Below are 16,301 nucleotides of genomic sequence, written 5' to 3'. Positions count from 1 at the left end.
GCCCTGAGGCGGGCCGAGTGCCTCGAGGCAATCCGCAGGGGGTTGGAGGAGGACACGGCGTCGTCCCTGCGGACCCTCGGGGCCATGGAACTGGACCGCCTCCGGGACATCGAACAGGAGTTCGATGATGCCCTGGCCCGGAACACCACAGAGTGAGCCGCTGGACTTGCCCACCGCCTTTGTACATAGTTCTTTAGTTTTAGGTTTCCTTTGTTTTTTCTTATGATTTGGAGTTGACGGACACTGCTCCACTTTTTGTATATAGTTGATATTTAGGTAGGTTTTTTAGGAGGTTTCCTTAGTTCTGTTGTGATGATGGACACTTGTTATTTTTGTACATAGTTCTTTGTTGCACGGAGAGTTTTGACATTTCACTTTGGACAACATTTTTTGGATTAGATTTTCTAGTTTTGTGTTTTTATGCGGACATGCAGCTTCTTTTTTCACATTTACATTGTAGTTAGTTTTCTTTCTTTAGCATTTGTATTTTTTTCTAATACATTTTTTTTTACATTGTTCACTGTGTGGTTTCATCTCATTGGTTTCATGCATGTCATGTTGTGTGTTTTCCCATTCAATTGGAAAATATGTGTGTGACGGACATGGGTTCATTTGCTTCATGAACATTGGGGGTGTAACATGTGATTTCCATTTCCATGTGGGTGAATGGGTTACTTGGTAGGGCTTTTTGGCTGTGGAGGCTGACCAATACGCACATTGTGAGGACCTGGTGGGGGCTGCACATGGTGGCAGGGGGGTGGGGGTGGTGGGAGACATGAGTGGGGGCCTGGTGGAGGGTGACCCTGGTGGCTGGGGGGTGGGGGTGGTGGGAGACATGAGTGGGGGCCTGGTGGAGGGTGCCCCTGCACTGCTGGGGGGTGGGGGTGGTGGGAGACATGAGTGGGGGCCTGGTGGAGGGTGCCCCTGCACTGCTGGGGGGTGGGGGTGGTGGGAGACATGAGTGGGGGCCTGGTGGAGGGTGCCCCTGGTGGCTGGGGGGTGGGGGTGGTGGGAGACATGAGTGGGGGCCTGGTGGAGGCTGCCCCTGCACTGCTGGGTGGTGGGGGTGGTGGGAGACATGAGTGGGGGCCTGGTGGAGGGTGCCCCTGGTGGCTGGGGGGTGGGGGTGGTGGGAGACATGAGTGGGGGCCTGGTGGAGGGTGCCCCAACACTGCTGGGGGGTGTGGGTGGTGGGAGACATATGTGGGGGCCTGGTGGAGGGTGCCCCTGGTGGCGGGGGGGTGGGGGTGATAGGGGACATGAGTGGGGGCCTGGTGGAGGCTGCCCCTGCACTGCTGGGTGGTGGGGGTGGTGGGAGACATGAGTGGGGGCCTGGTGGAGGGTGACCCTGGTGGCTGGGGGGTGGGGGTGGTGGGAGACATGAGTGGGGGCCTGGTGGAGGGTGCCCCTGCACTGCTGGGGGGTGGGGGTGGTGGGAGACATGAGTGGGGGCCTGGTGGAGGGTGCCCCTGCACTGCTGGGGGGTGGCGGTGGTGGGAGACATGAGTGGGGGCCTGGTGGAGGGTGACCCTGCACTGCTGGGGGGTGGGGGTGGTGGGAGACATGAGTGGGGGCCTGGTGGAGGGTGCCCCAGCACTGCTGGGGGGTGGGGGTGGTGGGAGACATGAGTGGGGGCCTGGTGGAGGGTGCCCCTGGTGGCTGGGGGGTGGGGGTGGTGGGAGACATGAGTGGGGGCCTGGTGGAGGGTGCCCCTGCACTGCTGGGGGGTGGGGGTGGTGGGAGACATATGTGGGGGCCTGGTGGAGGGTGCCCCTGGTGGCGGGGGGGTGGGGGTGATAGGGGACATGAGTGGGGGCCTGGTGGAGGCTGCCCCTGCACTGCTGGGTGGTGGGGGTGGTGGGAGACATGAGTGGGGGCCTGGTGGAGGGTGCCCCTGGTGGCTGGGGGGTGGGGGTGGCGGGAGACATGAGTGGGGGCCTGGTGGAGGGTGCCCCTGCACTGCTGGGGGGTGTGGGTGGTGGGAGACATATGTGGGGGCCTGGTGGAGGGTGCCCCTGGTGGCGGGGGGGTGGGGGTGATAGGGGACATGAGTGGGGGCCTGGTGGAGGCTGCCCCTGCACTGCTGGGGGGTGGGGGTGGTGGGAGACATGAGTGGGGACCTGGTGGAGGGTGCCCCTGCACTGCTGGGGGGTGGGGGTGGTGGGAGACATGAGTGGGGGCCTGGTGGAGGGTGCCCCTGGTGGCTGGGGGGTGGGGGTGGTGGGAGACATGAGTGGGGGCCTGGTGGAGGCTGCCCCTGCACTGCTGGGTGGTGGGGGTGGTGGGAGACATGAGTGGGGGCCTGGTGGAGGGTGCCCCTGGTGGCTGGGGGGTGGGGGTGGCGGGAGACATGAGTGGGGGCCTGGTGGAGGGTGCCCCTGCACTGCTGGGGGGTGTGGGTGGTGGGAGACATATGTGGGGGCCTGGTGGAGGGTGCCCCTGGTGGCGGGGGGGTGGGGGTGATAGGGGACATGAGTGGGGGCCTGGTGGAGGCTGCCCCTGCACTGCTGGGTGGTGGGGGTGGTGGGAGACATGAGTGGGGGCCTGGTGGAGGGTGACCCTGGTGGCTGGGGGGTGGGGGTGGTGGGAGACATGAGTGGGGGCCTGGTGGAGGGTGCCCCTGCACTGCTGGGGGGTGGGGGTGGTGGGAGACATGAGTGGGGGCCTGGTGGAGGGTGCCCCTGCACTGCTGGGGGGTGGGGGTGGTGGGAGACATGAGTGGGGGCCTGGTGGAGGGTGACCCTGGTGGCTGGGGGGTGGGGGTGGTGGGAGACATGAGTTGGACATGGGTGGGGGCCTACTGGCAGGTGCCCCACAGTGCTGGGGGGTGGGGGTGGTGGGAGACATGAGTTGGACATGGGTGGGGGCCTGCTGGCAGGTGCCCCACAGTGCTGGGGGGTGGGGGTGGTCGGAGACATGAGTGGGGCCCTGGTGGAGGGTGACCCTGGTGGCTGGGGGGTGGGGGTGGTGGGAGACATGAGTGGGGGCCTGGTGGAGGGTGCCCCTGCACTGCTGGGGGGTGGGGGTGGTGGGAGACATGAGTGGGGGCCTGGTGGAGGGTGCCCCTGGTGGCTGGGGGGTGGGGGTGGTGGGAGACATGAGTGGGGGCCTGGTGGAGGGTGCCCCTGCACTGCTGGGGGGTGTGGGTGGTGGGAGACATATGTGGGGGCCTGGTGGAGGGTGCCCCTGGTGGCGGGGGGGTGGGGGTGATAGGGGACATGAGTGGGGGCCTGGTGGAGGCTGCCCCTGCACTGCTGGGTGGTGGGGGTGGTGGGAGACATGAGTGGGGGCCTGGTGGAGGGTGACCCTGGTGGCTGGGGGGTGGGGGTGGTGGGAGACATGAGTGGGGGCCTGGTGGAGGGTGCCCCTGCACTGCTGGGGGGTGGGGGTGGTGGGAGACATGAGTGGGGGCCTGGTGGAGGGTGCCCCTGCACTGCTGGGGGGTGGGGGTGGTGGGAGACATGAGTGGGGGCCTGGTGGAGGGTGACCCTGGTGGCTGGGGGGTGGGGGTGGTGGGAGACATGAGTTGGACATGGGTGGGGGCCTACTGGCAGGTGCCCCACAGTGCTGGGGGGTGGGGGTGGTGGGAGACATGAGTTGGACATGGGTGGGGGCCTGCTGGCAGGTGCCCCACAGTGCTGGGGGGTGGGGGTGGTCGGAGACATGAGTGGGGCCCTGGTGGAGGGTGACCCTGGTGGCTGGGGGGTGGGGGTGGTGGGAGACATGAGTGGGGGCCTGGTGGAGGGTGCCCCTGCACTGCTGGGGGGTGGGGGTGGTGGGAGACATGAGTGGGGGCCTGGTGGAGGGTGCCCCTGCACTGCTGGGGGGTGTGGGTGGTGGGAGACATATGTGGGGGCCTGGTGGAGGGTGCCCCTGGTGGCGGGGGGGTGGGGGTGATAGGGGACATGAGTGGGGGCCTGGTGGAGGCTGCCCCTGCACTGCTGGGTGGTGGGGGTGGTGGGAGACATGAGTGGGGGCCTGGTGGAGGGTGACCCTGGTGGCTGGGGGGTGGGGGTGGTGGGAGACATGAGTGGGGGCCTGGTGGAGGGTGCCCCTGCACTGCTGGGGGGTGGGGGTGGTGGGAGACATGAGTGGGGGCCTGGTGGAGGGTGCCCCTGCACTGCTGGGGGGTGGGGGTGGTGGGAGACATGAGTGGGGGCCTGGTGGAGGGTGCCCCTGCACTGCTGGGGGGTGGGGGTGGTGGGAGACATGAGTGGGGGCCTGGTGGAGGGTGCCCCAGCACTGCTGGGGGGTGGGGGTGGTGGGAGACATGAGTGGGGGCCTGGTGGAGGGTGCCCCTGGTGGCTGGGGGGTGGGGGTGGTGGGAGACATGAGTGGGGGCCTGGTGGAGGGTGCCCCTGCACTGCTGGGGGGTGGGGGTGGTGGGAGACATATGTGGGGGCCTGGTGGAGGGTGCCCCTGGTGGCGGGGGGGTGGGGGTGATAGGGGACATGAGTGGGGGCCTGGTGGAGGCTGCCCCTGCACTGCTGGGTGGTGGGGGTGGTGGGAGACATGAGTGGGGGCCTGGTGGAGGGTGCCCCTGGTGGCTGGGGGGTGGGGGTGGCGGGAGACATGAGTGGGGGCCTGGTGGAGGGTGCCCCTGCACTGCTGGGGGGTGTGGGTGGTGGGAGACATATGTGGGGGCCTGGTGGAGGGTGCCCCTGGTGGCGGGGGGGTGGGGGTGATAGGGGACATGAGTGGGGGCCTGGTGGAGGCTGCCCCTGCACTGCTGGGTGGTGGGGGTGGTGGGAGACATGAGTGGGGGCCTGGTGGAGGGTGACCCTGGTGGCTGGGGGGTGGGGGTGGTGGGAGACATGAGTGGGGGCCTGGTGGAGGGTGCCCCTGCACTGCTGGGGGGTTGGGGTGGTGGGAGACATGAGTGGGGGCCTGGTGGAGGGTGCCCCTGCACTGCTGGGGGGTGGGGGTGGTGGGAGACATGAGTGGGGGCCTGGTGGAGGGTGACCCTGGTGGCTGGGGGGTGGGGGTGGTGGGAGACATGAGTTGGACATGGGTGGGGGCCTACTGGCAGGTGCCCCACAGTGCTGGGGGGTGGGGGTGGTGGGAGACATGAGTTGGACATGGGTGGGGGCCTGCTGGCAGGTGCCCCACAGTGCTGGGGGGTGGGGGTGGTCGGAGACATGAGTGGGGCCCTGGTGGAGGGTGACCCTGGTGGCTGGGGGGTGGGGGTGGTGGGAGACATGAGTGGGGGCCTGGTGGAGGGTGCCCCTGCACTGCTGGGGGGTGGGGGTGGTGGGAGACATGAGTGGGGGCCTGGTGGAGGGTGCCCCTGGTGGCTGGGGGGTGGGGGTGGTGGGAGACATGAGTGGGGGCCTGGTGGAGGGTGCCCCTGCACTGCTGGGGGGTGTGGGTGGTGGGAGACATATGTGGGGGCCTGGTGGAGGGTGCCCCTGGTGGCGGGGGGGTGGGGGTGATAGGGGACATGAGTGGGGGCCTGGTGGAGGCTGCCCCTGCACTGCTGGGTGGTGGGGGTGGTGGGAGACATGAGTGGGGGCCTGGTGGAGGGTGACCCTGGTGGCTGGGGGGTGGGGGTGGTGGGAGACATGAGTGGGGGCCTGGTGGAGGGTGCCCCTGCACTGCTGGGGGGTGGGGGTGGTGGGAGACATGAGTGGGGGCCTGGTGGAGGGTGCCCCTGCACTGCTGGGGGGTGGGGGTGGTGGGAGACATGAGTGGGGGCCTGGTGGAGGGTGCCCCTGGTGGCTGGGGGGTGGGGGTGGTGGGAGACATGAGTGGGGGCCTGGTGGAGGGTGCCCCAGCACTGCTGGGGGGTGGGGGTGGTGGGAGACATGAGTGGGGGCCTGGTGGAGGGTGCCCCTGGTGGCTGGGGGGTGGGGGTGGTGGGAGACATGAGTGGGGGCCTGGTGGAGGGTGCCCCTGCACTGCTGGGGGGTGGGGGTGGTGGGAGACATGAGTGGGGGCCTGGTGGAGGGTGCCCCTGCACTGCTGGGGGGTGGGGGTGGTGGGAGACATGAGTGGGGGCCTGGTGGAGGGTGCCCCTGGTGGCTGGGGGGTGGGGGTGGTGGGAGACATGAGTGGGGGCCTGGTGGAGGGTGCCCCAGCACTGCTGGGGGGTGGGGGTGGTGGGAGACATGAGTGGGGGCCTGGTGGAGGGTGCCCCTGGTGGCTGGGGGGTGGGGGTGGTGGGAGACATGAGTGGGGGCCTGGTGGAGGGTGCCCCTGGTGGCTGGGGGGTGGGGGTGGTGGGAGACATGAGTGGGGGCCTGGTGGAGGGTGCCCCTGCACTGCTGGGGGGTGTGGGTGGTGGGAGACATATGTGGGGGCCTGGTGGAGGGTGCCCCTGGTGGCGGGGGGGTGGGGGTGATAGGGGACATGAGTGGGGGCCTGGTGGAGGGTGCCCCTGGTGGCTGGGGGGTGGGGGTGGTGGGAGACATGAGTGGGGGCCTGGTGGAGGGTGCCCCTGCACTGCTGGGGGGTGGGGGTGCAGGGGGACATGAGCAGGTGTGCAGGGTAGTCCCCTGTTTTGTGGGCTGCCTGCAGGGGCTGTGGAGGGTGTACAGGGAACACCTGTGAGGACCCACCCAGCCTAATTGCGTGTGATAATTCCCGCACACCCCTGTAATACACGTACCAAGCCAAATCGCGTGTGATAATTCCCACGCACCCCTGTAATACACGTACCTGGCCAAATCGCATGTGAAACTTCCCGCATACCCCTGTAATACACGTACCCTGGCCAATCGCGTGTTGAACTTCCCGCGTACCCCTGTAATACACGTACCCTGGCCAATCGCGTGTTAAACTTCCCGCGTACCCCTGTAATATACGTACCCTGGCTAATCGCGTGTATAACTTCACGCGTACCCCTGTAATACACGTACCCTGGCCAATCGCGTGTTAAACTTCCCGCGTACCCCTGTAATACACGTACCCTGGCTAATCGCGTGTTAAACTTCCCGCGTACCCCTGTAATACACTTACCCTGGCTAATCGCGTGTTAAACTTCCCGCGTACCCCTGTAATACACGTACCCTGGCCAATCGCGTGTTAAACTTCCCGCGTACCCCTGTAATACACGTACCCTGGCTAATCGCGTGTATGACTTCACGTGTACCCCTGATATGCACGTTACCCGCTTTGCGTTCCTTGTTTGGCTGCCCTGTAAACTGGTCCAGGGTTAGCGCAGCCCTTTGCGATGATTTAGCGATTTTGCTGGCTTTTCCTTGCGCGAGGGCGTTCTTGGGGGCGTTACTGGCGCTGCTGCAGGGTCGCTGCGATACTCTGCGCCACGGCTGGTTTGGGAGCATGAAATCCATGAATACGCTGTGCGCGGAAATCTGTTTTAGCGCACGTGCCTGGCGCAGTCAATCGCACGCGGACACTCTGCGCCAGCCGCTTGCGACACTTTTCTGCGAAATTCTATGAATTACCCTGTAAGTATTCATTTATCGACCTCGGAAGAACTAAAGAATGAGGTGCCCTTGCCGGGATTCGAGCCTTCAGATTATACACATATCGCAGCAGCAAGCGCAAAACCTGCCGAGCTATTTTACCAGCCACGGTAACACAATACATTACATACATAACGAAAACACTGCAGAATTAAATTACCCTTAGTAGTGACATGGAAAAAGAGTAAATAGAGCCGAATAACACGATTCTAGATAGTTCCATTTAGAGTCAGTAGAGGGCGAACTTTCTTCATTTCTATATTATGAATGGATAACCACCTTCCCTTTGGAATTATACCAGAGCTTCTGGAAAAACACATATTAATGTAAGAAGTAATCAGGAAAAAGAACACCAAATCATTAACCAGCGAACCAAGCAGCATGACCATTGCAAATCAGTACTTCGGTCGATATAGCTTTACAGGGTCATGAGCTGCAAGGTGAACACGTGCATCCACGCAGGAGCCGGGAAGGAGTAAGGCAGGATTGCAGCCTCAGCCCAACACTGTGTAACATCTCTAGTAATGACCTGCCGGCACTGCTGGGGATTTCCCCTGCTGCTGCCTGACAGAGCTGAAGCGCCCGCTCGATGCACGCAGCTATTTATAGAACCCCCTGTCCGCCGGGGATGGGCGCAGGCCATATCCAGCCAGCCCTGCAGGCAGAGATGCGGGGTGGCCATGGTGGTGCTGGGCTCTGATGCCGGTTGATAGGACACTCGTCACCTTTAGATTTTATATCCCAACAGTCGTATGGTGGCACATCCAAATACCTTGGGTGGGTGTTTCGTCTTCCGAACCGCCACCTAATTTTCCCCTACCATTTTATTGGAGGTGCGAACGGGCAATACGGTCAAGTCCGACCCTGAATCCGCCATTATTTTGGTTTTATTCCCATCTACCATCATTGGGCTGTGAGGTTTCTCTCTTGTATCTTTCGATCTGATCACCATTATGATGGTGGCTCCATCATCTTCCACCGTTTCTTCCCTTGCTTCTATGGATGTCACTTTCCTGCTCCGCCAGTGGCACACCATGGCAAAATGTCCTATTTTCTTACCGGTTGTGCATTCTTTACCTCTGGCCGGGCATGCCTTGTCATTCGCAAGATGTTGGGTGCTTGCGCACCTGTGGCATTTCATGGGTCTTTCGTCTCTGGTGTCATTCCTGGGTCTTTCTCTTTTCCTGCTATATTGAAGGGCGTGCTTTGATATATGATATGGCTTTTATAACGCGCCTATACACAAATGTTTCAAGGCGTGACACGGCAAGGGAGGGGGAAACACAGTGAAGACAGGCAACGATCCTACTAGGCCAGGTGTCATTCAGATTGCGCAAGTGCAGGGGAAGAGGGTAGAGGAAAAGTGGCGGAGTGGGTGGGTGGGGACAGTGTAGTACATGGGGTAAAATAATAGATAACAAGGAGAGAAGTAGTGCCAGCTGGTGGCAAGTGCAAGATTAAGTGCAGACTTGAGGTGTCAAGTGCTGGTGGGGGACTGTAGAGCTACAGAGAATAGTCGCCAAGTGCGGGGGTTGCCAGGGGGGCAGTGCAGGTGTCTTACTGGCGGGGGAGGGAACCTGGGCCCGGAATCCAAGGGTGGCCAGGTAACCAGTACAGTTTCAGCCAGGAATTCAGCAGGGGAGAGGAGGAGAGAAAGCAGAAGCAAAAAGGAAGGTCTTGAGGTGCTTCCGGAACCAGAGATGGTTCTCCTCAAGTGCACCTGTGCACTCTGCAAACTTCCCACCCTTTGCTTGCATCTGAGTGTGGTCTCCTCCGCGGCCCTGGAGATCTGAACGCTTTATCTAACTGAAGTTTTTTTCTAGTATGTACTTGTCTTGCAGGTTACGGCTATTTGTGTGCGCTACCAGCATGTTGCATATAACATTTGCTGTGTTGCTCCCAAACTGACAAAGTACTGCAATTCTCACAGACTTGTGACATAGTCGTCTATCAGCTCCGTATTCTCCTGCTTCCTGGTGTAGAATCGTATTCTGTGTAGGTCCATGTTTTCCTTGTTGGAGAATCTCTTAATTTTCTTCCTGAGGGCTTCCTTATATACATCCTCTTCTTCATCCTCGTCCGGTCAGACTTCAATCCGGCAAATATTCTCTGCCCTTCGACCCCCTTTGGGCTCAGCAGTATGGCTTCCTTCCTTCCTGGGGTGTACTCCGCCCTCCCAAGGTGTCCACATGTGTAGTGACTAGTGGTTCTCACTGACGCCCAAGGAATCACTGGTCCATCTGGAGTCTGTAGGAACTCTGGGGTGGATGTTGCTCACGGCATGTTTCTTTGGTACGACGTCGTTTCATCACCTGCTTTTACATCGCCAGGCTTTTAAACGTGCACATTACATCGCATGTACTCATTGAATTTTTTAGGGGGGGTGGGAAAGGGCAAATAAGGGTTTGGGCGGGTGGTGAATAGTAAAAAATAAGTGTGGGCGGGGGACCTGGGGAGGACCCCCCCACAAAAAACAAAAAAAACGAGCACATTCGATGGAATGTGCACGTTTAAAAGCCTGGCGATGTAAAAGCAAGCAAAGTAATCACATGGAACCGTTTCTTCTGTGGTTTTCTGTGTGGCGGCTGATCTGATTCTGTCCTCGTCAATGATGTTGTGGCCTGGTAAGGATGATTTAAGGGACTACTTTATTCAATATGTACTTTGACTATTTACATGGAAGACAGTTGAATGCACTGTCTACCTTACTTCGTTCAATCCCTTATTTTGGTTGCTGTTGTCCAGCATGTAATGTCTTAATGGAGTTTTAACCCAGCCGCAGGCGGGGCGACTGCTCTCTCTCAGCTCGTTTTCTTCTCCGTGCCGCTATCACGGTACATCGCCTGTGCACGGGCAAAGTCTTTTGAGAACACGGCTGCAGCCATCTCGCAAGAATAGTGCTCCACAAAATACACAATAACATCTTTGGTAAGTATAGTTATGGTGAACCAGCAGTTAGGAAAACAATATTTGAAATTCACTGCAAAAGCTTTAGCTGAGAAGACATGATTAAAATGCAAAACCCAATCAAACCCTGAAATTCCCCATTTACAGTCAGTATGTCACTCATGACTCACCCGCACCTGCCTTGCACAGCCCGTGACTTGCACATCACAGATGGCTTCACCGATCACATCACTGATGACATCACCAATGTGTGAACATTCCTGATGGACAGAAGAGAACAGGATTGTGTTAGGGCAGGCGCACAACACAAGGCATGTCCTTTGGAAATGCCTGGTGGGTACGGAGGGCGTGAATTCTGTCAGTGGGGCATACCCGACATGCACATACCAATTACTCTCTGAGGATTTTGGTGATGGTCAATGCTACAGCTCATGCCCCAACTGTTGCACCTCTGCTCAGGAGACTGTGGCAATAGAGATCATGTATGGCCAAAATCCTAACCCTATCTAAGAATGCCTGTGCCTGGAGGACAGGGCATGCACACAACTGGCTTCCCATCTTCTTCTGCAGACGACAAGGGTGTGAGAGATGTGGTAGGACTTCTATCCTCACAGTCAACTTCTGACACTGTCTGAATGAACATATATAGTTCAAGTTTACAGTTTAATGCCAGGGTGGGTGTTGTGGAAAATATTAGCACCAAGACAAGTGTAGATTATGTACTTGGTGATTAAATCATGAAACCCTTTTTTTTACAGAGATATTTGCCAAATAGAATGATCTGTGCCCAGAACGCTCCTTGATGTATGCAAAGCAGTCACGACCCCTATTTGGTAGTTTTTGCCCTCTTCCTCATTCTCATAGCGTAAGTGTAACAGACTGCTCATAGTGGAATGATAACCTGTGTCTAATTCATCCAGTTATTGTAGGGTTTGATAATGTGTTTGGCACAGTAAGACAAGTGTGACATTTTCATTATGACTACAGTATTTGCTGGAAGTGGCCATTAGAAATGAAAATCATACAAGTTTTAAAAGAACCAGTTTGTGGTGCTAATATTATTAGATAATGGGCCTCATTACGACCCTGCCGGTCCGAAAAGAACGGTGGTGCTAAAAACGCTGCCACTGTTCTTTCCGGACCGGCTGATTCAAAGTCCTGCAGGTCGGGAGGTGTCACTCCCGCCAGGTCTGACCTGGTGGGAGTAACACCACCCGCCTGCAGGCACAAATGGAAACACCGGCTCCGTCATAGACAGAACCAGTGTTTCCATTGTCCACATCCCCAATGAGTCCTATTGGAAATGGGGATTTACAGAATTCTGCCTCTGGAATTCCCGGGTCACCGGGGTCATAAAGCCCCGCTGATTCCGGGAATCACGGAGGCGGAATGGTAATACGGGTCCGGCGGTAGCCTGCCAGTTTTTCCCGCACGGTTACCGACGGACACGTAATGAGGCCCAATGTCCTTTATTACAGCTCCTTTTCCTGAGAATACACGGCTGAGCCTGAACATTTGTTACAGTATGCACAAATTCGAATAATTAGCAAAATATAGAAAATAATAAATAGATGTAGACTCTCCAGCCTGTTCCTTTGGTCTCTCACAAGGACTGCCAGAACCCTAATATCCCTATAGAGCCTATCGAGGCTAAATTCACACTTCCCCATAGGATAATGAGCCCATAGTGTGATGGAACCTTTCCTCCAGGACACAAACAATGACAATGTATGTCTCCAAATACCAGGCTGGTTCAGAAGTCAGCTAGAAAAGAGATTGTGCAGTAGCATGTGGGGTGCATTTAAAGGCCCCAAACAGAAGTCTCATTCCCATGAATAGCAGGCATTTAAACACTACAACCAAAAATGGCCTGGCTTTTGCTTTCCCTGTCACATGAATGGCAGGCATTTAAACATTGTAACAAAAACGGCCTGGGTTTTTCTTTTGTTTCATGTTAAGTTTGAGAGCCATGTGGAAAGGGGCCTGCCTATCATTATCAATGGACAAGCAGCAGCGCATTCACCCAAGAAGGAGGAATCAAAGAATCCTGTGACATGGAGAACAGGATCTTTAAACATTAAAAGCAAAAACGGCCTGCACATGTGTGTGCAAATAAAAACACTTTCAAAAGCCACAATGGAACAAGATATCACTGCTCACAGAAAAATGTCAGGAAAGCAAAACATGGTGTTTGGGGTGACCCAAAGAAAATCTATATTATGTTTCACCCACAAAACTCCAGTAAGATGTGAAGAGACACTTCATTCAGGAAAAACATGTTCTGGCTGAGGTCAAAGCTTCACAATGAAAAGCCCCACTTCCAGCCCTGGATGTCACATCTTCCAGCTAATGACACCCTGCAATAGAATCTGGTGCTGAAGGTGTTGAAAGCCCACTGTTCCACAGACTGGCTGGCACTGAAGGCAGTTAAAGCAGGGATTTCAAGGAAAAGTCGTCCCTGGCTGAAGCATGACAAAAAGGCCTGAGTCCTTGTTGCACCCACTTCAAAAGAGCCCACACTGAATTCAAAGAGACTCATAAAAAACTCTGGTCACAGGTGAGCCCAGGGAGACAGCTGTCTGTGGGGGATGAAGAGGCCATCCCATTTGCTGAACGGACACTCACAATTAATTTAAAAGACTATTTTCGTTTTAGACATTTTGAGCAGCAATCAGGCTGAGGATTGATTTCATTTTTATGCCATTTTTCATGTAATTTCCAGGCAGTTTTAAGGGTATAAAATGCATCTACCTGTGACTCTGTGAACTAGTTAGACTATGTTTCTGGTTGATCCGAACATGTGACAAATCTGAGAGTTGGTGAAAAGGTGGAAAATGAAATTAGGAATATTCTTCATAATTTACATAGTCATCACTGTTGTACATTTTATGAAAATGACAAAAATGTGACACATGGCCATGCTACATTGTACGGATTCGGCGGTTGGCTTATCACATTCCCCATGATACGTTAAAACAGACTATATGTTTCATATGGCAGTTGCTAGTACAATTATGACATTATGATTCATAAATCGTTTTTTGACAAAACGTTGAAAGGAGAATAAAGGATGGTGATAAATGGGAAAAGACAGATGGTGCTCCAAAATCCCTAAACCAATCCTGACTGGGGGTGGAGAGAGAGAGGGTAACTGTCCAATCCTGGTGACAGAGATTATTGTAGGGTACTTTCCCTAGATTGTAAAATGAGTGATGTAATTTATGCTATATGAGGACCCAACACAAAAAACAACCAGGGAAGACAGAAAGAGGAGGGCGGAGAGAAGGCCTGACTCTGCTTGATATCATTAAAGGGACAGAGCCATTGCAAGTCATGAGAGGTAATCTTCCTGGCCTCATTCCTCATCTTCCTCGGCTCAGTAGTGTAGTCAGTGTGTATTGTGGAGGAAATATGGAAGATGTAGTTTCCCATAAAATAGGTAAGGATAAGGGTTAGATGGGCTGTGGGAAAAGGGGGATACCATGTCTCACCATTAGATACTTCTCCCCCACTCCCTGAGGACCATCTACCCAGGTGATCGTCCCTCTCTTGCCCACCCCCAGGGTTGGCATCCAAAAGCTATGGCCTTTCCCTGACCACCTGAGTACGGGATCCCCAGGCACTAGGTTGTGAGACACCTTATGGTTTTTCACAGGCCTATAATTTCACTCATATGATTTTACAGCCGGATCACACAGCAAGAGCAAAGATAAGCTCCATCAGAGCTTAAGGTATGAATAAACGCAACACTTTGGTGGACATCCACCGCAGGCACGGCTTCCCATCCACACACTATAGAATGCAGCTACAACTAAGAAAAATGACATATTTCATGTACTTAATGAAGCTGAAGCAGCAACATTGTTCACTGGAGTTTCCCACACATTAAATGCTGCAAAACATACTAGAAACATTGCAGCGTCAACAATAATTCAACAGGTAGAAGACGAAGATCATGTTTTATAAATAGCATAAGCAACAAATTAGCTAACATGCGTAAGTATTGGTATAAATGTTTTTCAGACCTCATATGATGCTATGCAACCTAGGATCTCTGCCCCCTCCCCCCATGGTTTGGCACGCATAGTTGTGCAGAATTGCATTGGGAGGAACTGACAGAGTTCTTAAATTATCCAACAAACTTATACAGTCTAACACTAAATTAACTTTGTGCCAGTTAAACAGTAAATCTAGCCAAGCATTTTCACCAGAGACTTTTAGCAATGTTAAAATCAACATGTCCGCGTATGTATATGTCGTATACCACACTACTTTTGGAGTAACGAATACCAACGAAGAAGGTTCCTCTTATTCGCATTGTATCATAGACTGATAGAGTACACTGATTTGGTGAAGCCAGTGAACAAACAATTACACATTTTCTAAACACATATTTAACTTCCCAATCAAGTAAAATTCCTGACCTATTTACTAAAGGGCTCACTTCTGGGAAGGAACATTAAAAAACAATTAGTGCTTTTACAAAAGGTGTCATTTAGGATTTCAAAGAAAACAATCTGATAACGCCATAATAAATGACCACCTCTGCCATTAATAGACACAATGGCAAAAAGCAAATATGATCCTATGAATTAAAACGCAAATCCAAATCCCTAAACACAAATGATAATTCTCCTGTGAATCTTAGTTTGTGGAATACAAAAATAAATGTTCATTTGGTAGCTGACATATCAATGTCAGTCAGTAGATCACTTCCCACATAACACTAGAAGAAGAAAAATGTCACCTCCAAGAACTTTGAGGAGGCATTTCTAATCTGAAATTGATGTCAGCGCGCTCAATCAGCGTATGAGGGAAAGCCAGTGGTCGAAGCGTACGAAAAGAAGTAGTGGAAATATGTTCCCTGCTGGCCTTCCCCTGCTCCCCACAAACCCCATCACCATGCTCCCTCCCACACGCAATCCAAACCCCCAAAGAAACACATCTGCTGTTTAAGGGAATGTTCACTACACTGAAGTGCAAGATTCAACTTCTTCCTACACTTTTATTTTAAACTGAAACCATCCTGGAACGGTTTCTTTTGAAAAGAGAAGTATGGGAACAGTAAAACGTAATTTTAAAAAGTAGAGGACCACCGCTCCCAACCGCTTCCGCCCACTTTGACCACTGGTGAAATCATGTTTTCATCAGGAGTATGGTATGTCTGAGGCTGCAGATACGTACAAGTGCTCTGAAAAACAGTGATAACACAAAATCTGATCCCCAGCCTAAACTCTCCTGCCATGTGGTATGGGTAAGGTAGTCGCTCCCTGATCCTGACCCTGAGGATGGTATTCCGAGGGTGGATCACATGGGAGGAGATGGCTGCCAGGGGAATGTGGTGACTCTGAAGGGAAAGACATGCCATGCTCATAATCGTCATGGGGAGAAACCATTAATTCCAAAGTCTTCATGGCTTGTTGCCATTACTCAAAACCATCAGAGTGTAAAACTAGGAAAACTACTATTAAACATAATCTTGTTCAAGCTTCATATGAACATGATGAACATAAAGCACATTATTGTGAAACTCTTGGTTTCTTAAATCATGTTCATCTAAAATCAACTGTTAAAAAATCTGAACTAAAATCATGTAACAGAAATGAGAACTCCAAGTCCCAGAAGTCGTTAGGTACTGTGATGAGGAGGAGGCACAAGGAGTCACTATGGAGGAATTGTGACTGGAAACCTAATGTGCAGTCTATTTGTTGTCAGCCAAGTGCAATTCGTGGGACATTGAAATCCCTGATCAGCTGTGGTACATAGGAAAGAGGGGAAAGAGGAAGAAGGAGAAGCAAAATGAACACAGTAAGTTGCAAAGCTGCAGAGTGTGCAGAGAGGGAGGCATGGCCAGTGACAGGAGAAGGCAAATGGAGAAGAGCCGTGATGAAACAGAAGGACTTTCAGGAAAAGCAGAGCAGCGTTACCCTGTACTGCAGAAGAGCTCCAGTGACGAGAGAGCAGACA

General features: G+C 54.7%; 1 protein-coding gene across 3 annotated transcripts in view; it reads right to left on the bottom strand.

Annotated features, from left to right (window-relative positions):
* Positions 1 to 16,301, bottom strand: part of LOC138567624 (syntaxin-binding protein 4-like) — an 839,836-nt gene that overhangs the window by 607,493 nt on the left and 216,042 nt on the right. Inside the window, exon 2 of one of the 3 annotated variants that reach the window (XM_069646046.1) lies at positions 10,505 to 10,594. The exons of the other annotated variants lie outside the window; for them this stretch is intronic. Coding sequence (XP_069502147.1) covers positions 10,505 to 10,539 — 35 coding nt within the window. The 5' untranslated portion in view covers positions 10,540 to 10,594. The remainder of the gene's footprint in view (positions 1 to 10,504; positions 10,595 to 16,301) is intronic. 3 annotated transcript variants of the gene reach the window in all.

The sequence above is a fragment of the Ambystoma mexicanum genome, chromosome 2p, assembly GCF_040938575.1.
Source record: "Ambystoma mexicanum isolate Mex_15411 chromosome 2p, UKY_AmexF1_1, whole genome shotgun sequence".
NCBI lineage: Eukaryota > Metazoa > Chordata > Amphibia > Caudata > Ambystomatidae > Ambystoma > Ambystoma mexicanum.
Note: the sequence above shows the minus strand (reverse complement) of the source record. Positions and strands in the feature narration are given on the sequence as shown.